The sequence below is a fragment of the Mesoplodon bidens genome, assembly GCF_964165515.1.
Source record: "Mesoplodon bidens genome assembly, chromosome: 4".
NCBI classification, from domain to species: domain Eukaryota; kingdom Metazoa; phylum Chordata; class Mammalia; order Artiodactyla; family Ziphiidae; genus Mesoplodon; species Mesoplodon bidens.
The window spans coordinates 32,551,978-32,574,240 of NC_138160.1; the positions used below are offsets into that span (position 1 = coordinate 32,551,978).

Below are 22,263 nucleotides of genomic sequence, written 5' to 3' on the forward strand. Positions count from 1 at the left end.
CTTTTTTTTTTTAAACATTTGATCTCTCTGTGTCTTATGTTTTAAGTACTTTTGGGAAACAACCTAATGCTTAACTTTTAAAATTCCAATCTGACAAGCACTGTCTTTTAACTGGTGAGTTTATTACGTTAATAGTTATTATAATTGTTGACATTTTTTTATGTCTACCATCTTATTTTGTACTATTTACTCTGCTTTTTCCATTTTCTTGGAGAGGGCGTCTTTATCTTTGCTCCTTTCCTGTCTTCTGTAGAATTGACTGTATTTTCTTAGTCCCCTTTCCTCTCCATTGGGATGAAATTATATATTCTTTTATTTACTACCCATAAATTGTTAACTTTCAAACTTTTATGGTCTAAAGCTAATAAACATCTATTACCCTCTTCACAAACAATAAAAGGACCGTAGCAGCTTTGATCCAAATCAATTCCTTCTTGTCTTACATGTTACTTTTCAGCATTTTTGTTACACTTTGTTTAATAGGTACAAGTTTAGGCTTTTTATATATTTATTTTTATAGTAATGCTTGTTTAGATTTATCCATACAGTTTCTCTGCCCACTACCCTTTGCATCTTACTCTTTCCTTCTTCCTGAAGTATACTTCTCAGTAAATCCTTGAAGGTCTGTTAGGGACAAACTCTCTCAGGCTTTGCGATCATGTTTTTGTTTCACTCTCACTGCTGAACAATCATGTAATCAAACACAGAATTTCGTGATGGTAATTATTTTCTCCTAGCACCTTTTCTCAGAGGAGAGAAGAGGGATGATAGGGTGTAAATGTCTTTGGTTTAAACCATTTGCCAATCAGAATACCTACAAGAGAACTGAACCACAGTTGGTGCTCCACTCTGAAGCCACTTTAAGGAGCACAGAAAATCCACAGAGACACTGGAGCTCACTCTCACAATAGCATCAGTCATCTTGCCCTGCAGTTGTAGGTACATGTGTCTTCCTCCTCACTGGATTGTGAGCGACTGGCGAGCTGCATCTCCTCTCTCTTTCTCATCTCAGTCTCTCTATTCTACCTCCTGATTCCCAAGTGCAAGATCTGAACCAAGCCCTGTCCTGTACAATACTAAGCCAATTGTAGATCACACCAAACACATCTTTTTTTGTTTGCTGCCCCCCAATCTCTCCTACATGATCCATCCTTTACTCTCTGCTTTTCTAGATCATTCCCATCAGCATGCAACCATGTATTCCACACTCACAGAAAAGACTTCCTAGATCCCACAATCCTTCCATCTACCATTTCATTTCTCTGCTTTCCTTCAGGCTACAGTTATTGTGTTGTCTACATTAACGGTTACTACTTTTTTCCCAACCTCCTATTAACTCTTCAACTCACTCCAATCTGCTTCCAATCCCACCACTCATGTAAAGAGAGCCAATGACCTCCATATTTCCAAACACAAATTCATCCCATGAACATAGAACATGCCATTAAATTTCTTAAAGTAATGTTTAAATGATAATGAATGTTTTTATACATCTGACCATTTTCTTAGGACAAATTCCTAGTAGTAGAATCAGAAAATCAAATAACTCAAACACTTAGTATATACTGTCAAATTATCTTGCAGAAAGAGAAAAAGAGGGGTGGGGTGGAGAGAGAGTAAACTCTCACTTTTTAAGCCCTGTTATCTTCCTGACACTATGGACAGTAGTTTTCTGTTATTAATAGTTACCTGAGAATTACTACTAAACTCCCAGTGAAAATGACTGATTAGACACTTACAGCATTGCCAATGACCAGATTAAAGCTAGGGTCTTTCAACAAACATTTTTTTTTGCATTTGTCATGTGCAGAGCACCTTGTAAGAAGATTTAGCTCTTATAGAGAACATTCAGTCATTCACCCACTCTCTTATCTAAGTAATACGCACTGAGGGCCTGCTGTATACAAAACCCTGCCAGCCACTATTTCAGCTGTTTAGAAATATTTTACTTGCCTATCTAAATTGTACACTGCCCACTCCACCTCAAGTCCTGAGTATCCCCACAGAATGTTGTCAACAAATTAGTATTCATTATTCTCTGAAGTTACAAAGAGTCCACACCTGAAATTTTCAGCACACCATGATGAAAACATGGCCATAGGTTGTCCTGCTGTGTTCACAGCCACCTCTTGCGTTATGCTTTGCCTATGTATCTCCTCCATCAGCAGGTAGTAGAGAAGCAGGTACCTAACACCTTGGTTTCTGGCCATCTGCTTAGCTTTCCACAGCCCCATTATCTTTAGAAAGGGAGACTCCAAGGGAGAAGGCTATAGCAGGTTGTGCTTGGTTGACTGGTTTGTGTTCTTTAAAAGACAACACTCCACAGGGGTTGTGCAGTTGACGCTTCCCCTGTGTGTGCAGGCATAAAGATCATAAAGGTAAAGGAGTGAGGGAAGTTTTGAGGTGGGGGCTCTAGAAGTCATTTTGTGCCTGGGGTGCCATTCTTGGGCTGTTGTCAAGTAAGTGTTTCATGAAGCATGATGAATGGAAAAGAGCAAACATATCTGCCTGTAGCTGGTTCTCTAGAGCCATTCTCTCCCAACCATCCCACCCCTACCACCACAGAAACGTACCCTAGGATGATTTAGTTTCACTCAGGTGGAAAGAAAAGAACCAGACAGATTATCTGTGGGAAAGGGAGGAGCAAAGGAAACCATTCAGCATTCTTGCAGAGCCTCTGAGTCCCTGTTGCTAAGGCTGATGTTGGGGTTTTGAGGATACTCAATTAATAACACTTCTTCTCTTTGTCCATTTTCTGAACCAACTGAGAAATAAGACAACCAACTCAGACGATAAAGAATCAAATGCCATCCTCGTCCTTGTTTATGATAAAGGCTAGATCAGAGAACATAGTTTACTCTAAGGCACAAGCTCCCTTTTGCAAACTCCCTTTTGCCCAATCCAGGCTATGGAACCCACTTGAGGGAAAGTTTGGGTTTACAGAGAGATCACGCCTGCCCAGGTCACTGCTTTCCACTTGTCGAGGTAGAGAGGGAAGGTGGGAGAGACCAAATTTGCCCCAAATTCCTCCTCCCTCCCCCAGGTCCTTTGATAGATTAGCTTCACTCAGTTCAGAAATATGGACCAAATGCTTCTACTCAGCATCTAGTTTCTGTCTCTACCTCTGTAGGGAGACAAAAATGTTGGACGAGCATTCACCAGTATTTCAGGAAGCTCTTCTCATGATTGCAGCTTCAGGAGTGAAGAATAAGTGCTCCTCTCTCATCATTGCTAAGAGCTGTTAAGAGACCCAAATACAACCTGGTCCTTATGAATGAAGATGAATTCTGATAAATGATAACTCACATCTTCTGGGAGGCTTATATTATTGAACACAAAGTTACAATCCCCAAGGCATGTAACTTCCATGCTGAACTAACTCCTTTTTTTCATCCACATAAGTGAAATTCCCTAGTTGTTTCTTTTTCAAACTTCGCTTGGAGTAACAGATGCTTGCAATGTGTCTGAATTAAAAGTGTAAACTTTAGGGTCGCAGAATGTTAGTGCCAGCAGGTCATCAAATCCAGTTCAGTTCCTTGTTTTATTAGAAAACATGAGAACCGGTGAAATTAAATGACTCATTCAAGGTCACACAGTCATTTGTGTCCATCTCTCTCCCAATTTTTGGTTTCCATGACTAGGGGTATTTCCAACTCTGCCACGATACATCAGAGAAACTTACTGTTTATAGAAAACCGGTGATGCCTCAATAAAACCAAGCATACAGGTTTTTTTTTTTAAATAAAAGTCATCCTGTAATATAGTAATAGAAATTTGTCCTTTCTGTGTTAATTTTTCTTGTAGTGGAATAACCCTTGAACTTGTTTTGTATTCAGTTAATGGTTTGACTATTCTGGTTCTAAATAAATGACTCCTTTTTAATGTTCTCTTTTCCTAATTTACAAAGTGTCAAGTAGAGAGAGATGAGTTATGCACTTTAATTATAATAACCCCAGGCTACTGGGAGAATTCTTATCAGTGGCTTGGACTGTACATTCTGTGCTCACTTAGAAACAGCATTGGTAAAATCTTCAGGGAAGCCATGGATTTGAGATCTGAGGTGGTGGGGTCATCAGGAAACAAGAGTGGGGAACTTCATTCCAGATGTCTTCACACCATACTGTGTCTGGTCCTCTCTCTGCTCATTTCCTTCCTGTTAAAAATGGGAAATGACAATTAGCCTGGATAATTATGAGAAACAGGAAGAGATGCTGCAAAGAGTATTGGAGTGCAGCATCAGGAGTCCAGAATTCTAGACCAGCTCTGCCACTGAACTGTCTCTGTGGGCTAGTCGCATGGTCTCTCTGAGCCTCAGTTTACTCCTCTGTAAAATGGACTTGTGCTAGCTGATCACCAAGGCCTTTCTACAAAAGTCAAGATGTCTTTGACTCTAAGTCCTTCTAATTCCATATTCTTATCCTATCCTTATCTCATACCCTTTGTTTCCCCAAACTGAGCAGTAACCTCGGGCTTCAAAGAGATAAGTTATATGCAGTATCAAACAGAAGCAATGATTATAAGACCCAAAGAACCTTATTCATTGAACAATATATGTCTTATTTTATTTGTCAAAATGAGCAGAGAAGGTAGAGTCATTTCCATTCTCATCATGGTACCATTTCATAGCCGAAGCAATGCATTTGTGGTCCTTTCCTCTAAGAGTTTCCTTCAAGGTAGACTTCCTAGGGTGGGTTAAAGGACAGGATGAGAACTCAGTTACCCACACTCCAACCCCTGGTTCTTCTATACCCTTCTGGCTAAAGTATATTAGATACTCGGTGCCAAAACATGTGTATGTTATTTTGCGTATTGAACTAAGGGTCATATGGTTTGGTTCTGGTCCTGAATTTTCCACTAATGAGATGCATGACCTTGGTTTTAAGTCACTTCTCTTCTGTGGCCTGAGTTTCCACATTTATGAAATGAGACTTTTGGACTAGATGGTGTTTAAGTCCTCTTCCAGCTCTAAATTTCTTGCTCTGAGTTGGGGAAAGAGACAGGGATGGTGGCAGTTTGGGGAGAATGTCTTTGGATTTGGGGACAAAGTCTCACCATACAAGGATTTGTCCCCAATATTCCACCATTTAAACAGGCCTGCCCAGCTGGGCCAGGACAGGACAAAGTCCCACCATAGTGCAGCACTGTGGTAGTATCTCCCGTGCCTGGTGGAAGCCTTGGCTGTTGGTGAGCATGTGAAGTATTAGTTAAATGGAGGATGGGGAGGCATATCAAGAAGTCTAAAATATGGTTCCTGCCCTCAGGGGTTCACAATTGAGTTGAGAAACACAAGGGCAACATTCCGAGACCAGGAGTCCAGAAGATGTAAAAACCATCTTAAATATCCATTGAGTTCAACAAATTGTGGAAGCTTATTCTGAGCTCATGATTAGGGACATATATTCGTGGGTGGATGGCACCATCCAGGAGGAGTTGGAAGAATGTCCTACAGGCCTTGGCTGCTCCATCTTTTCTGGAGTCACCATTTTTTTTCCAGAAGAGTCTGTTGTTCTCTTTTTAAAATATCTCTTGATTTTGGTCTTTGGATGATACACATTCAGCTCTGTCTCCACAGAATGCGTGCAGCTGGAAGGATGGGTAGACTATGTATAAGGACACACAAGAGGGAAAAGGAAGGTGATGTGGACAAGAGCATTAACCAAAGTCTTGGGGTAGGAAAACATAAGACATGTTCACAAGTCAACTGGTAAACCAGTTTGGCCATTAAGACTTTGGAAGAGGGGAAAAAAAGAGTCAAAACCATGATTTGGAGTCCGATCATAAGTGGCATGATGTAATCAAAAAAGAGACCAAGGATAAATCTAGTGCTGCTGTTTATTGTCTGTGTGCCTTTGAGCAAGTTAATCTTTTTCAGTTTATACCTTCACATGGTAAAATGGGAGTAGTAATATCAATTTCACAGGATTTTATGAGAATTAATAGAAACAATCTATGAAAAGCTCTTGGTACAGTAAAAATGAGCAATAAATGTTAATTTTCTAAATCCCAGGCTCTTCCTCTCTCCACAGTGATTTCTTCTCCTACAGGCACTGGGAAAGCAGCAACCAGACAAACTTGGTTTTGAGTTAGGCTTGGCCAGTTACAAAGGCTTTCATCTTGATCAAACGACTTAACTTCCCTGACTTCAGTTTCTTATCTACCAAATGAAATTTACTACACTTACCTTTCAGGATTATTGTAAAGTTTAGAAATGTATGATATGAAGCAAACAACAGTACCTGTCAGTAGGAGAGAGGCAGTAGGTTTCAATAAGTAGTGGTGATAGGAGAAGGGAGGGAAAAGAGGAGCTGTGATCATTGGGATTCTCGACCAAGGAGCATGGACATCTATCTTGTTGGCAGTTGGTTGAGGTCTTTGAAGATTTTTTTTCCAGATAGAGTATTATAAGATGAAATGCAGAGAACCTTGACATGATGAGAATAGTACAAGAATGGCTAGAATGTGCAGGGAAGCTGTTTTCAAGGGCCTCTGGCTTTTTGTGTGAAGACATCTGGCACACAGCTGTGCTGGCTGGATGCAGGTGGCTTAAGAGAATTTACATCCAGGTATAAATCTGACATCAACAGGCTTGGATTTTCAGCTGACATGTGGGCTATTTTAAATAAAACTGAGGAATTGGTGTGGAGGTGGTGAGAACACCTCCACCAAGATGTGCCTGATACCTGAGAACAGGACCTTCTCTGATGCCTTTGGATCACCTGCCAACCACGTCTCCCTCTTCCTGGTGCAGGAGGAGATATCCAGTCAGCAGCATGCCCACTGAGCAGGCATCCCACGCTCCCTTTCTGACATTTCCTTTAGTTTCGTGTTCAATCTGCTTGCTCTTTGCTTAGAAGAGGGTGAGTTTGCTTTTGTGAGAAAGGTTAGGCTTAGCTTATTCTGAAAGCAGAATTGTCTTTAAGTTCAATTTATGTTTTTAATGTCATTTTTTTCTTTTTTTAACTAATCATTCAATAACTAATGGTCATCAATGACCTACAAAAGTCAGTTTCTGTTGCCAGAGTTGTTACAGCCGTAAAGCCTGGTGTCTGGTTGTGACTGGATTAGAGAAGACAGCTGGTACCTGTGCCTACCCAAAGCCACCAGGAGGAAATGGGGGCGCTATGGAGCAGCACTTTGAAAGACTCTCAGATCCTGTGGGTAGGGCTTCCTGTGTCTAGCCTAAGTCAGGACTGCTGTGGATCAGTAGACTTTGTGGATGACAACTGAATAAAATTGTTCATCTGACCATCCCCAAAGAACAATACCCTGTATTGTCCCCTATGAGTTTTTCTCAGCCCACCTTCCAATTCTGAAAGATCCTGTTGTCCTGCTAAGAGGTTTGGAAATGGTTGACCTCCAAGATGCCACCCAGGGACACTTTTTTTTTTCTGGGTGTGGGAGTGTTTGCTCTAGTATAATGTCTCTTTCTTATTTTGAAGAACTTTTAATGAAATATCTCATACATCAAAAGTATATATATATATATATATATATATATATATATATATATATATATACTTTTATATATATGTGATATTACTTTTATGTTTTTATATAATATATAAAAATAATATGAACACTTATGGGTACCCAGCATCTATCTTAAGAAATAGAATATTATAGAGTACTATCAAAGGCCCCTGTGTGTCACACCTCATTCATATCCCTCTTCTAACCTTTCCCATGTATTTTTGGTCCTTGCCTTACTTTTCTTAAGAGTTTGAATATAGTTGGCCATCCATATTGATCCGTGGTTGGTTGAATCCGTGGATGCAGAATCCACAGATACCAAGGACCGACTGTACTCTGCCATGTTATATAAGGAACTTGATCATGTGGAGATTTTGGTATCTGAGGGGGTCCTGCACCAAAACCACCCCTCAGATGCCAAGGGAAGAGGGACAACTGTATATATATATATATATATATATATATACTTAAATAATATATAGTTTTTCTTCCTGTTGACTTTTATATAAATGGCATCAAACTGGATATGCTCCTGTGCAACTTGCATTTTTTGCATGAAATCTTGTGAGATTAAACCATGTTGATTCATTAAATATCCATTTATTCATTTCCTGTGTTACATAGTATCCCATTCCATAGATATACTATAATTCATTTATCCATTATCTGTTGATAGATTTTTGGGGTATTACTTGATATTATAAAAATAGCAAAGTTGGGTTTTTTTACAATTACAAATTCTGATGCTATGAATGTGTTATGCACATGTCTCTTTGCACATGTGGAAAAGTTTCTCCAGATTTTGTAAGTTGGGGTGACATTGCTGCGTCAAAAGGTATGAACATATTCTACTTCATTAAATATTTCTAAGTGTTTTGCAAAGGGGATGTACCCGTTTACACACCTAACATCAGAGTGTGAGTCTGCACTGATCCCATCCTTGGTAATATTTTTTATTGCCCAACTTTTGTATTTGCCAGTCTTGTCAGTATAAAATGGCAGCAGCTCTTTCTGGTTTTAACAGGCATTTCCTTGTTTTATTTTATTCTTTTTGCGGTACGCAGGCCTCTCACTGTTGTGGCCTCTCCCGTTGCGGAGCACAGGCTCCAGACACTCAGGCCCAGCGGCCATGGCTCACGGGCCCAGCCACTTCGCGGCATGTGGGATCTTCCCGGACCGGGGCACGAACCCGTGTCCCCTGCATCGGCAGGCAGACTCTCAACCACTGAGCCACCAGGGAAGCCCTAACAGGCATTTCCTTGATTACTTATGAGATGAAATGTTTTTCATATTTTTTGCTCAGTGCTGCTTCCTCTTTTGTGTTCAATTCCTTGTGTATTTCCGATACATCTCCATCCATTCAGCACAGCTCTGTATGTGGCTGTGTTAGCATAAAAAAGGGAGTGAAGGCACGTGTTGACTGCGGTGTGCTGCTTTTCTCTGTGAAGGCCCCGAGGAATCAGGAAGTGGGAGCTATGGACCCCATTATATAACCGACACAGAAGTCAGCGAGGATGATGACACATATGAAGATGACTTAGATTTGGATATTTCCTTTGAGGAGGTAAAGAAAAGTACTGCTTTAAAACCTGGGTGTTTTTGTTTCCTTGCTGAACAAGGTGATTTAGTCAATGGACCACTAACGTTTTACTTAAAACTTACTTAACTTGGCTCATTTGCTTTTAACACGTTTATTCCCTCTGACGATTAGGCACCAGGTGATCATAAATTAATAGTAACTAAGTACCAACCATGCTGATGTTCTGTAGTCAGCTCCTGCCTGCTGACTTCACAATCTGGCAAAAACATATTTAGATTCCCACCAAGTGAAATTTTATAAACTCAGTTTTTATAAGGAAATGAACAATTCCTTGACAAGGTAAATGCATCTTTGTGATATTGTAATAATAATAAATCACATAATATCAGCTTTAGCACTGATTTTCTGAGTAACACAGGAGAAGGTACTTAAAATCCTTGAGCCTCAAGTTCTTTCTCCATAAACTGGAGTCAGTACTATTTGCCCTCTGTACAGCCCAAGGTTTTGGTAAGTATCAAAATTGACTATATTTTCAAGTATTAGGCGTCAGCTATAAATAAGGCAGTCTAGTTACTGTGCTCTGTGTTAATCCTGAACTTCTTTTCCTTCTCTGTCTTTAGGTTAAACCGCTTCCTGCTATCAAAGAAGGGAATAAGAAATTTTGGGTGGAATCCAAGATGGCGCCCAGATCGAACCCAATAACCATTTCTAGGCTTGTCCCCGCTACTCCAGCATCTCTCCCCATGACTGAGGTGGCTCCTCAGCCCGCTCCAGTGGAGAGGAAAGGGAAGAATGGTGCGGCTATGATGCCAAGGCTTTTTGACGTGTCTTGTGATGAAATTCTCTGCTCTGCTGGCAGCTTTTGTGTCAATGACTACACCTGGGGGGGCTCTCGATGCCACTGCAACCTGGGCAAAGGTGGTGAGAGCTGCTCAGAAGGTAGGCCCTTGGGGGGTGGCGTGGGGAACATGGTGGTGGGTTGGCCCTACTGGGAGCCAGAGGGCAGGTTTGCATCCACACGTGGTTCCTTCAAGTCCTTTTTCTAAGATAAGCCCCTTCTCCCATGTTTTAGTCACTAAATTAGCTAGTTAGCTACACAGGGCAAATGTGAGGCAACTTCCATTGCTTCTAGTTAGATAGCAGCCCTATTCTTATATCTGCCAAACATGTAGTCCTTTTGGAGCAATTAATAAGTCATCCTGATGGCATCTTAGGGGTGGGTTTACTTTTATCACACCTCTACTAAGAAAATGCAGCAGAAACATGTGTGTGAAGGTTAAGAAGGATAATAATTGAGCCAACTTATATTACACAGATGTTCAGCTAGAAAGCAGGTGTCAGTGGCCTTAAAGCCATTGATTTCTCTTTAGGGTGGCAAGTAACCATCTCCAAAGATCCAGTTTCTCCCTAAGAATTTCAGAAACTCAGAGTCCCCTGGAATGAGAATCCTGGGGGTAAAGAGTAGAGTGAAGAAGACGGTAAGCTAGGTTTAACAGACTGTCAGGGGTTTTTACTTAATAACATCCAGGCAATGGTGTGTACTGATTTTTTGCATTTGAAGTGAGGAAACAGCATGCTTTTATTTTGTCTTTTTCTCTTTTCAGATATCGTTATACAGTATCCTCAGTTCTTTGGCCACTCCTATGTAACCTTTGAACCTCTGAAGAACTCTTACCAGGCATTTCAAATTACTCTTGAATTTAGGGTAAGAAGGATTAATCCTTTGATGAGTGCTTACTGGACACCGTAACACAGCAGTGTGCTACATCAAAGGGAGGAGGAGAGGGGAGAGGAAGCAGGGGGTAAACCCATTCACAGGTTAGTGAGAACGATGGGCACACTTACACACTCAAGGGCGGCAGCAAAGGGAGGGTGGGTTCTGTATGTTACTGAACTATGGAAATGGTTGGCCTGAAGGTTCCCAGGAAGAATATTTGGGTCCCACACATGTTGCTCGTGTTGACTGAAAAAAAAATGCACAACCTAAAAGTTGAGAGTTATGTTTTATTCAGCAAATTTGCTGAGGACTTAAGCCCAATAGCTCTAAGGGACTGTTCCCCAGGCTAAAGTCCTCAGCAAGTCCACCAAATAAAACATAATTCTCAACTTTTAGGTTGGGCAATTTTTTTTTCGGTCAACACTCATAATAGTGACACTTCTCAGGCCAGGATTTCAGAAGGTATAAATGCATTCTCCAGCCCCAAATTCCTTTTAAAGGAAGCCCAAACAACGTTCATTATTATGACTGTAACTGAACAGATAGAAAAATGACTATATGCAACCCTGGCACACAGTGAGGGCCCAATAGATGCTCTCTGATCTGAATCAGCTGTGGATCAGAATTCATTGCCTTCAGCTTAAAGTGATTCTTTTGGGTATCTCAGATGACAGGAAAAGGTTTGGATATATGGAAACAAGTCCCCTTCAGGTCACGGTCAAAGTGTTGATGGTCCAAAAGATGATCTGTCCCAGTCTAGGACAGACAACATGGGTGAAAACTAAACAAGTCCATGGGCTGTTTGTATTGTCATGTTCTCCTAATGGGAGGAAAGAAGCAAATTTACATGGGAAATTAAAAAAAAAAAAGGAAAAACTAAAATGCTCTTTGGTGAGCATAGAATTTGATGAGCATGAGAGCAGCCCCTGTGTGACTGCGGTCTTTGTGCACATGGTTTCCCAGAGCCTCTGCTGGTGGATCCATGAAGCCAAGTAAAGAGTGGGTCAGATATGGGGCCACCTTCCTCTCACGTCACTGCAAAATTCCTCACACACTGTTTATACCGCTGCCCTCTGTTTATTGAAAGTGAACTGGGACTAGGTACCTGGGAAGTAATTGGAGTCCACATGCTTGTAAATAGGAACGCAGTGGAGATGCTCAAGTTTCGTATTCATGAGTGTTTCCAGGTGGCCCTTTATGGAAGAAGAAGTGCTCATTGTTCGTGTGGCTTTCGTTCCTATAATAACAGGCAGAGGCGGAGGATGGCTTACTGCTCTACTGCGGGGAGAATGAGCACGGGAGGGGGGATTTCATGTCCCTGGCTGTCATCCAGCGCTCACTCCAGTTCAGGTAACTCCTTCCAAAAACCCCTCAGATTTTTAATACTACCCTACATTATGTTTTCCTTTTTATAGTGTGAACAAAATCTATACACAATGGATCCCTGTAAATAAAGGAACAGTGTGTATAAGATGAGCGTGGACGAGTTTACTAAATCCTGGGGTATCAGGATTGCAGGGTTACCCCTCGAATTTGAGTGTAGAACCTTGTAATCATTTATTCATTCAACAGCAAATGTTTCTTGAGCCGCCACAGTGTACCAGGCACTGCTGCAGCGCCTGGGAATGTGGCGGTGAGCCAGAGCGATCGAGTCCTTTCTCTCCTGGAGCTTTGGTGGATGCGATGGGAAGAAGGCTAGGACTTCCTCCTTGTCCCCTGCGGTAGATACGGCTGACAGCGTGGAGCCCAGAGAGGAGCCCATAGCCTCCTAAGGGTTTCCAGAGCCTCAGACCCCATCCTTGTCTTTCCTCAGGGCTGTGGTGGACTATTTGACTTACCTCCTCTGCCCTGATCATTTGTGTCCCAACGCACCTTGGAAGCCACCATTGGTTTATGTGTGGTTTTCTGCATGCAGAGTTCTATGGACGTGCGAGTGTTTTAACCACCCTCATGGAGGTGCACACGGCACCTATTTGAGGACAACCAATGGGGATCAGCTGGGTGCTTCTCCGTGGCTCACTGATTAAGATCCTGAGGACACTATTCTCCTGCGGCCTGACCGTCAGCAAATGACTTAACCTCTCCGAGCCCATGTTTCCTGCAGGACTACTGTGAGCATTAAATGCATGAAAACATAAGAGTACTTAGAGTCGTGCCTGACCCATAGCAAAAGCATTGAGTAAGCACCAACCATGATTGTCTTTTGACTATTTTAGCACAAAAATTACTTTTGGTTAAGAAGGATAAGACTGTCAAGCATTTCACGTGGGGTAGAAAATGCCCCCACTCCCGTCCCCACATCCTTTGCTAAATGCGTTGATTGATGGGAGATTGAGGTCAGCCAGCAGGATCTGGGCTAACCTTATGCGGATCTAACCCTTGGAGGATCTGATTGACTCCCACTAGCCCCGCTGGTTATTTGCTGGTAGCACCTCTCCATCTCTGCACCTCCTACTGAGTGATTCTGAGATGCCCCCCTCTACGTGAGCCTGTTTTGCAACACCTCTCCACCCCATTCCACTCCACTGACGATCAGGAGACAAAGGGAGGCCATGAGAAGTGGGCTGCAATTAGTGCACATCCTGATAAGGACAACACCCACCATGCTTCCTTCCCCACCGGCAGTCTCAGAACCCATGGTGACATGGCATGGTGGCTGCTTGGAGGTTGGCTGGAAAAGGTCAGAATCCTACATGTCACGCATAGTGACCAGAGAGCACCCCAGGCCATACGGAGGTTGGGAAAAAAAAACAAGAATAATGCAACTGTCTGAGAATGCTCGTTCTCCACCCACATGCCCTCTGAGCTGGAGACTCCCATGGAAACCATCCCTGCACTCAGGCCCAGCTGAACACAGATGGCAGTGCTGGCCAGCTTGTCAAAACGAGTGTGAAGACTTGGTTTCTTTTTTTTTTCTTTTTTTTACATTTTATTAACATCACTGAGCCTGTCATTTCGGAGCTGTGGGAAGTCCCCAGAGAAACCCCCGGAAGCAGAATGGTTCAAGCTCTAATCCTCTGAACCTTGAGTCCATGTTCAGCATCTGGTCATTGCTGAGAAGGAGAGGGAAGATCTTAGTTGCCCAGGATTCTCTAAGCTGCAGAGAAAATTGGGTTAAAGGAGACCCCACACTGAAAGTTTCTATAGGCAGATTAAAGACAACCAGGCTGAGGAGGTCTCAGGGAAGGAGACGTCTAGCTCTTCCATGTGTAGATTTAAACAGCTCTTGATATTTGTAAACCTAACTCTGAACGGACTGGCTCTCAAAGAAGCCATTACCCTGGAAGTGATGTCCATGGAGTCTGAAAACATAATGAACTGGTTGATCTAAGAATTTTCCTTTTCTTTTCTTCCCCCACCAGGTTTAACTGTGGAACTGGGCTTGCCATCATCGTAAGTGAAACCAAAATCAAACTAGGGGGCTGGCACACGGTTACACTCTACAGAGATGGGCTGAACGGGCTGCTGCAGCTGAACAATGGCACCCCGGTGACAGGCCAGTCCCAGGTGAGTGCGAGCCTCACTCCCTGCCCCCCTGCCCAGCACGTACCACAAGCACCCTGGCAGGGTCCCACTGCAGAGAGCTGGCAGCCCTGGCAGATGGGCTGCTTTTCATGGCAAACCCATGCAACCTGGCTCTGATGTGCCCCTGCCAGCTTTCCACCCTAGGTGGGCTTTCAGGGCACGTGTCCATCCCACATCTACCGAGGAGGAGGATGACTTTGCCAGCATCATAGCCCTGGGTGCACAGGGACGTGCAGTAGGCTCTGTGCCCGGGGACATGTTCTCTTTCTACAAGGACATCAATGTCAGGGGGTGGAGGAAGGCCCATAGTGGAGGAATTGAAGGCATTATTAGTGCCAAGCACAAAGCTTGCTTATAAGGCAGAGGTGTTGCAATCCTGTGGCTTTAGAAAATCGTCCCGGGGCTTCCCTGGTGGCGCAGTGGTTGAGAGTCCGCCTGCCGATGCAGGGGACACAGGTTTGTGCCCCGGTCCGGGAAGATCCCACATGCCGTAGAACAGCTGGGCCCATGAGCCATGGCCACTGAGCCTGTGCGTCCAGAGCCTGTGCTCCGCAACGGGAGAGGCCACAACAGTGAGAGGCCCGTGTACCGCAAAAAAGAAAAAAGAAAGAAAAAAAAAAGAAAATCGTCTCGAAAGGTTCAGTTGGTTCAATATTCAGGAGTAATCCATTCATCCACCTTTTTGGGGCCATGATTATAGGAAGTGGTAAAGCAGCATAACTGTTGGGCTACTCAGCAAATCACCTAGGTATTCACATATTTGTCATGCTCTGAGCAATTTTAGGACTGTGTTTAGAATAAACAGTTGGGATTAGCAACCTGCCAAGGAACTGAGCCTGTAATTCTAATCAGGCAGGTATCTGTATTCTCTGAGGAAAAAAGTAGCAAGAAAGCCTTTGTGTATATGTGTATAGCTTTCTCCTTGCCCGGGCTCTTCACTATTCTTTGCTGACAAGACATGTTATATTAAGGGTCATGACTTGCTGATTAAAAAAAAAAAGAATAGAAAAAATAAATCTCACTCATTTGAATCCCAGTGGTTCCAAAAGAACAAGAATCCAAATATAGTGAATGTGAATCCAGGAAGATCATTTATGCAGATATGCATATATTTCTAAGGAAGGGAAAGATGGGATAAATGCACTGCAGAATCACATAAATGCCAGAACAATAGGCCTACTATGGTTAAAATTAAATTTGACAGGAATAAAGAAACTTTGAACTTGGGTCCAAAATACTAACATGAATACAGGTGGAGAAGCTGTAACAGAAGTAACACATGTGTAAATGTCTATGGTTTAAAACAAGGAAATTCAATAAAGGTTACTAAATAGGGCCATGTGATAACAACAAGCTAAAGAAATTATAGGCTGCATTAATAGAGGCATAGCATCTAGGAAAATGGAGGTGATAATCCTATTCTATTCTGGTGCCTATGTGTGTAGTTTGCCATACTCTAACAGGGACTCTAATCCTCGAAGAGGATTGCCTTCAGAGTATATGATTTTAATGCATGTAAGCATTAATTACAAAAAGCATATAATTTTGTGGATACTCAGGGCAACATCTGCCTCTTGACTACCAAGACTTGCTAAGCAAGTTGTATAAGCAGGACCGCAGATGTGGAATGTTTGAGAAAACTGTCTCAAGAGATAGTGACTCTGTCTTAAGTCAGGGTTCCCCCAAAACAGACCTGAGGTGAGGAGTCTTATGCAAATAATGCACTAAGAAAGGGATCCCATAGGAAACCTGTAAGAGAGGGGATTAAGATGAATGGGGGAGGGGCAGAAGTCAGTAAGAGCGAGATCTCAGGCAAAGTTCATCAGGGTCTGGCTTTAGCCTGATCCCACAGGGGAGCTCTGGAGTGTAAGTAGTACCACGGAGTGATGCCAACCAAAAGCAAGGGAATTGGACTTTCACACTTAAGCACCCGTTAAAACTTGTTAAGGGCTGTGCCAGGGGACTGCAAACTCCAGGATACCACCAGTTCTCTGCACAGGCAGGCAAAGCAGCCTCCAGAGGCCCAAAGACAGCCCTCATTAGAGGAAGGTAAAGGCTAGGCTCAAAGACTATTGCCTGGGATGTTGTGAAGGGAGCTTCAGAGGAGCTATCCACCCCTCTGATGCACTTAATGTTCCAAAAAAAGAGAAAAGGATTTAGCTGTCGGTCTCCTGCTGTGGTCCTGGATCAGGGAATAGGGCCAGAAGGGTGAGGAAGGGATCCAGAAGAAGTAAATCCTGAGGATCTTGGTGAAATAAGCCAACAGGGCACTCAATTCGTCTAACGAAAGCTATATGCCAGTGGCTGGCAAATAGTTAATCCTTAAAATCCACTGTAAATAATTTAAAGCTGCCTAGCTCATATTTAATATACTATTTACAAATGATTCTTATCTATTCATTAGAAAAGATAAAGCAATGATTAGGTGTTTTACTTATTGATAACAAAAGGATAAAGGGTAAAGATTACATTTCAGTGGCTTACATTCTAGACATTTTATAACTTCTGGCAGCATACCTTTTCCCAACCTCCTTCTATACCCTTTAATCCAAGCAAATGAGATATTTCTGCCATAAAAATAACAAATAACCAAGAGCACCTTAATTCTGTCCCACCTAATGTTCAGCTCTGTATTTTGTAACCTCAAAGTCTACAATCCAGGTTGTGGTTTAGTCTAAGATTGGAAATGTCCCTACCTAGCTGTAATAACACTTTAAAAAAATTGTATCCATGAGCAAATTTCAAAATATTTTGCAACTCAGTCTTGGCAATTTCCCTCTCCCTCACAAATGCCCCTTGCAGGATATAGTATAAAGGTGACTAGGACCGTAAAATGGTAAACGTTAGCCCACGTATACACAAAATTAGTATTATCACCTTTTGAGACACAGAATAGCCCTATGACCCATCCAAGATACACAGTACATTGGTGTCAGGACTGGAAAGAGAAAGGTTTTTTTTTGGTTGCCCATCATGGTACACTGACTGTTGGGTTGCTCTTGGCTCCAACCCACCTTCCCTTCCCTTCTAGGTTCCAAAATCATCCCTTCTCGAAAGACAGCCCTGTGAGAAGCTCTCTTGAGTTTTCTATGGTAACCGTGGGTTTAATTTTCCAGTAGGACAGTGACTTAAATACAGATGGAAGAAAACACTGGTGCTATAAATTGCATCTGAACCATGTCCCTCATGAAAATCTGTTGTGTTTTAGCTTTTGACTTTGTGTAGTGAGTTACTGTTTCCATCTTTCTTAAAGGGCCAGTACAATAAAATTACCTTCCGGACGCCTCTCTATCTTGGTGGGGCTCCCCGTGCTTACTGGTTGGTGAGAGCAACAGGGACAAACCGAGGCTTTCAAGGCTGTGTACAGTCACTCACTGTTAATGGGAAGAGAATGGACTTGAGGCCCTGGCCACTGGGGAAGGCACTCAGCGGGGCTGATGTGGGTAAGTGGTTGCCCAGTGGGTGGGATGCTCTCGTGGGACTGCCTTTCTGCTTTGGGCCAGGGTGGGGAGAAGCTTCATGGGCTACAACCCTAGGCAGATGGTTACTGCAGAGCTTTAGGAGGGAGGTGGGCCTGAGGGGTGAGGTTGGTGCTCTGAAGACGTGATGACCTTGACTCTGAACACTCAGACGTGGTACATAAGACCAAGGGTGGACCAAACCCTTGGTTGTGTCCTGCTGCCATCTTGGCCCTCTTCATGAAACGTAGCCTGGTCTCATCTGACAAGGCAACAGCAATTCAGCCCTTTCACCCTTCCTCACCCAGTCCAGTGGAAGAACCAACACAATAATGTAGAAAGATCGTTTGTATACTCTTTGCTTCTAAAAGAAGTGGCCACATTCCAATTCTTGACCACCGTGCCAAACACGTTCTTGACGCCCTCTCATTTATTCCTCGTACTGACTCGAGGAGGTAGAAATTATTATTATACTTATTTTACACATGAAGACACTGGGACTTGTAAAAGTTAAAGAACTTATCTAAAATAAGGCAGAACTAGGATTGTGTTTTTTTTCTTTTTCTCTATTTTCCTTTTTTTAAATTAAGATTATTTTTTGAGTAGTTTAAGGTTCACAGCAAAATTGGGGGGAAGGTACAGAGATTTCCCATATGCCCTCTGGTCCCACACACACGTAGCCCCCCACCCCCCAATTATCAACATCCCCCATTAGAGTGGTATATTTGTTACAATTGATGAACCTGTTGACACATCATAATTGCCCCAAATCCTTAGTTTACATTATGGTTCACTTATAGTGTTTTATGTTCTATGGGTTTGGACAAATGTATACTAACATATATCCATCATTATGGTATCATACAGAGTATTTTCACTGCCTTAAAATTCCTCTGTGCTCTGTTTATTCATCTCCTCCCCCCATCTCCAACCTCTGGCAACCACTGATCTTTTTATATTCTCTATAGTTTTGCCTTTTCCAGAATGTCATATAGTTGGAATCATACGTTATGTAGCCTTAATAGATTGGCTTCTTTCAGTTAGTAATATGAATCTAAGTTCCCTCCATGTCTTTTCACGGCTTGATAGCTCATTTCTTTTTAGCACTGAATAATATTCCATTGTCTGGATGGACCACAGTTTATGTGTTCACCTACTGAAGGACATCTTGGCTGCTTCCAAGCTTTGGTAATTATCAATAAAGCTGCTATAAACATCCAGGTTTTTGGGTGGACATAAGTTTTCAGCTCTTTTGGGTAAACACCCAAGAGTGTGATCGCTTGATCATGTGGTAAGAGTATGTTTAATTTTGTAAGAAACCCCCGAACTGTGGACTGTATCATTTTGCATTCCCGCCGTGAATGTATGAGAGTTCCTTTTGCTCCACATTCTTGTTAGCATTTGATGGTGTCAGTGTTCCATATTTTGGCCATTCTGAAAGGTGCATAGTGGTATCTTGTTGTAATTTGCATTTCCCTGATGACATATGATATGGAGCATCTTCTCACATGTTTATTTGCCATCTGTATATCTTCTTTGGTGAGGTATCTGTTAAGATCTTTGGCTCATTTTCAATTGAGTTGTTTGTTTTCTTATTATTGAGTTTTAAGAGTTCTTTATTTATTTTGGATAACAATTCTTTATCAGATGTGTCTTTTGAAAATGTTTTCTTATCTGTGGCTTGTTTTCTCATCCTCTAAACATTGTGTTTCACAGAGCAGAAGTTTTAAATTTTAATGAAGTTCAGCTTATCAATTATTTCTTTCATGGATCCTGTCTTTGGTGTTATACCTGAAAAGTCATTGCCTTACCCAAGGTCATCTAGGTTTTCACCTGTGTTATTTTCTATGAGTTTTATTGTTTCATGTTTACATTTAGGTCTGTGATCCATTTTGAGTTAATTTTTGTGAAGGGTGTAAGGTCTGTGTCTAGATTCTTTTTTTTTTTTTTTGTATGTGGAAGCCCAGTTGTTCCAGCACCATTTGTTGAAAAGACTAGGATTGTTTTTAAAGCAATAAGGACATTTATTCCATCACTGAAGGCAGCAGATAGATAATTCTAAGGTTGGTTAACTCAATGACTGTTTTAGTCAGCTAGGGCCACCATAACAAAATACCACAGACTGGGTGGTTTAAACAACAGATATTTATTTTCTCACAGTTCTGGAGGCTGGAAATCCAAGATTAAGGTGTTGTCATGTTTGGTTTCTCCTGAAGCCTCTCTCCTTGGCTTGCAAATGGCCACCTTCTCACGGTGCCCTCACATGGCCCTTTGTCTGTGCTTGAATCCTGTGTCTCTCCCTTTTCTTATAAGGACACCAGTCAGATTGGATTAGGACCACTCACATGACCTTATTTAACTTTCATTACCTCTTTAAATGCCCTGTCTCCAAATACGGTCACATTGGGAGTTAGGGCTTCAACCTATGAATTTTGGGAGGACACAGTCCAGTCCCTAACAGTGACTCAATGATGTTAGAACTCTGGGTTGGTATCTCAGTGGTTCTCTTGTTTTTCACTCATAATCCCAAGATGGTGCCCCAACTGTGAGCATCACATCCTCATATGACATTGTTATTGCAAGAAGTGGCAAGCTCCTTTCTTGGGTCTCTTTGTTCTCCATCTTCAAGACGTCATTTTGAAAGAATGCATGGTGAATACCATGTGCGCATGATCTTGCTTCTACCATTCACATTTGGCTGCATTTGCTCTACCACATATGATCCTATTCCTCCCTCTCTCCATTTCTGAGTCAGAGCTAGGATTTGATCTTCATGACTCCAAGTACAGTTTGTTTGTTTTGTTTCTTTGTTTTGAAGCTAATATTAGTTGAGTACCTACTACATGTAGCCACCATTCAGAACTACTTTAATCTTCTCGAGATTCCTACAAAGTAGGTGCTATGATTAGTCTTAGTGTTTACAGATGAGAGCTGGTGGTTCAGAACAGTTAAGTAACTTGCCTAAGGTCACACAGCTAGTAGGTGGTAAAGCTGGTAAATGGTGACCTCAGCAATTCTGGCACCAGTGCCTGCCCTCTTAACCACATCTGCCACATCACAGGCTCCCAAATTGGTTTCAAATTGCTTGCTTCTACTTTTCTCACTCCTAAAGGTGACACCATTGTTAAAACTACAAAAGATGGAGTTTACTTGAAAGGAAAAGGTTACTCTCCACCTGTTATTCCCTATGCTACTTTTTCCCTCAATTGATCACTTGGTCAAAGCAAGGAATCAACAGTAGTGACTAAAGCTATTACAAAGGCTCCCGCTGTGGTAAGGTGAGAACCAGCAGGCCCACGAGAAGTCTCCCGTGGTGTTGAAAAGTCTGGACTCTGAAGGCAGATTGCCTGGATTTGGCAGGTCAGTTAACCTCTTTGAGACTCAATAGCCCCATCTATAAATAGTAACTGCCTCATAAGATTATTTTATCTGGATGAGTCACGGTGCATATAGAGTACTTAGAATAAAGCCTTGCACATAGGAAATATGTTGTAAATGTTTCCTGTTGTTGATATTCTTATTAATATTCTGACTCTACCAATCCACAGGGTATAAGCTGTTTCTTCTCTCTTCATTGGACTAACAGAGAAACAGCCCCAAAGGACAGATCTGGCAGTCTTGTAATCTCTGACAGGTAGTTAAGAAGTTGCAAATTTGAGTAAGGGCCAATTTCTGACAGCATTTTAAATTCTCACCTGGTACAATACTAACCTCTCCATTGAGCAGATGAACCCAGAGGACCCACCTTGCTGGCTCTGGGATCCCTGGGGGCAGCTATTGGATTATTCCATGGCTCTCTGTCAACCTTAGTGGCAGGCATTGGTCACATGGCCTTTTTTTTTTTCCATTTCTTCCCATTTTCCCCCCTGGGTACAAGAGCAGGGCTGGCCATCCTTCCTCACCTCCATATTTGCTTTCCTTTGAATAAGTCCTCTGGAAGTTCAAGTTCCTATAACTTAAATGCAGTCTCACCATGGAGGAGACTGGGCTCTTGGAAACAGCGGTGAATTTCCCATGGAGATGCAGGCTTCCAGAAGAGGGTGAGGACAGTTGCACGTCATGGCTCCTTCCCTCTGATCTCTAACTTGGCCTTGCCGGCTTCAACCACAGTTTTTTCTCTGTCCCACCTCCCCAAACCCAAGAAACTTGTTTCCAAGGGGCCTTTCATTACTCGACCCCTCCCACCTCATCTCCTTCATTAAATTATTTCCAGCTATTGGATTCTCTGTGAACTCACATTCTAGAATAGTCAGAAATCTCAGCAAAATTTTGTATTCTCTGGCCCAGACTTTTCTTTTATTATTTCCACCCAAATTCTCCAACCTAAGCCACCACCACTCATTTTTTACAATCCCTTCTTGGATCCCCGCCCTGCAGTGTCACAGAGCCAACTTCCCAAGTTATTCGAGACTCATGAGGTCTGCAGGGGCCACGGGTCTCACTATGGCTTATCACTCTCTTACTCTTTCTTCCATTTGGTAAATACTTATTTAAGCTCCTGTGCTGGTCACAGCACTGGGTGCTTAAGATAAAGCAATAAACAAGACAGGATC

The 22,263-nt window shown here is 42.3% G+C and overlaps 1 protein-coding gene across 1 annotated transcript in view; it reads left to right on the plus strand.

Moving 5' to 3' along the window:
* EGFLAM (EGF like, fibronectin type III and laminin G domains) overlaps positions 1 to 22,263 on the plus strand; it is a 172,955-nt gene that overhangs the window by 111,883 nt on the left and 38,809 nt on the right. The window contains exons 8-13 of the mRNA XM_081230395.1: positions 8,919 to 9,034; positions 9,631 to 9,949; positions 10,615 to 10,715; positions 11,977 to 12,077; positions 14,090 to 14,234; positions 17,506 to 17,695. Of these exons, the coding sequence (XP_081086521.1) occupies positions 8,919 to 9,034; positions 9,631 to 9,949; positions 10,615 to 10,715; positions 11,977 to 12,077; positions 14,090 to 14,234; positions 17,506 to 17,695 (972 nt within the window). The remainder of the gene's footprint in view (positions 1 to 8,918; positions 9,035 to 9,630; positions 9,950 to 10,614; positions 10,716 to 11,976; positions 12,078 to 14,089; positions 14,235 to 17,505; positions 17,696 to 22,263) is intronic.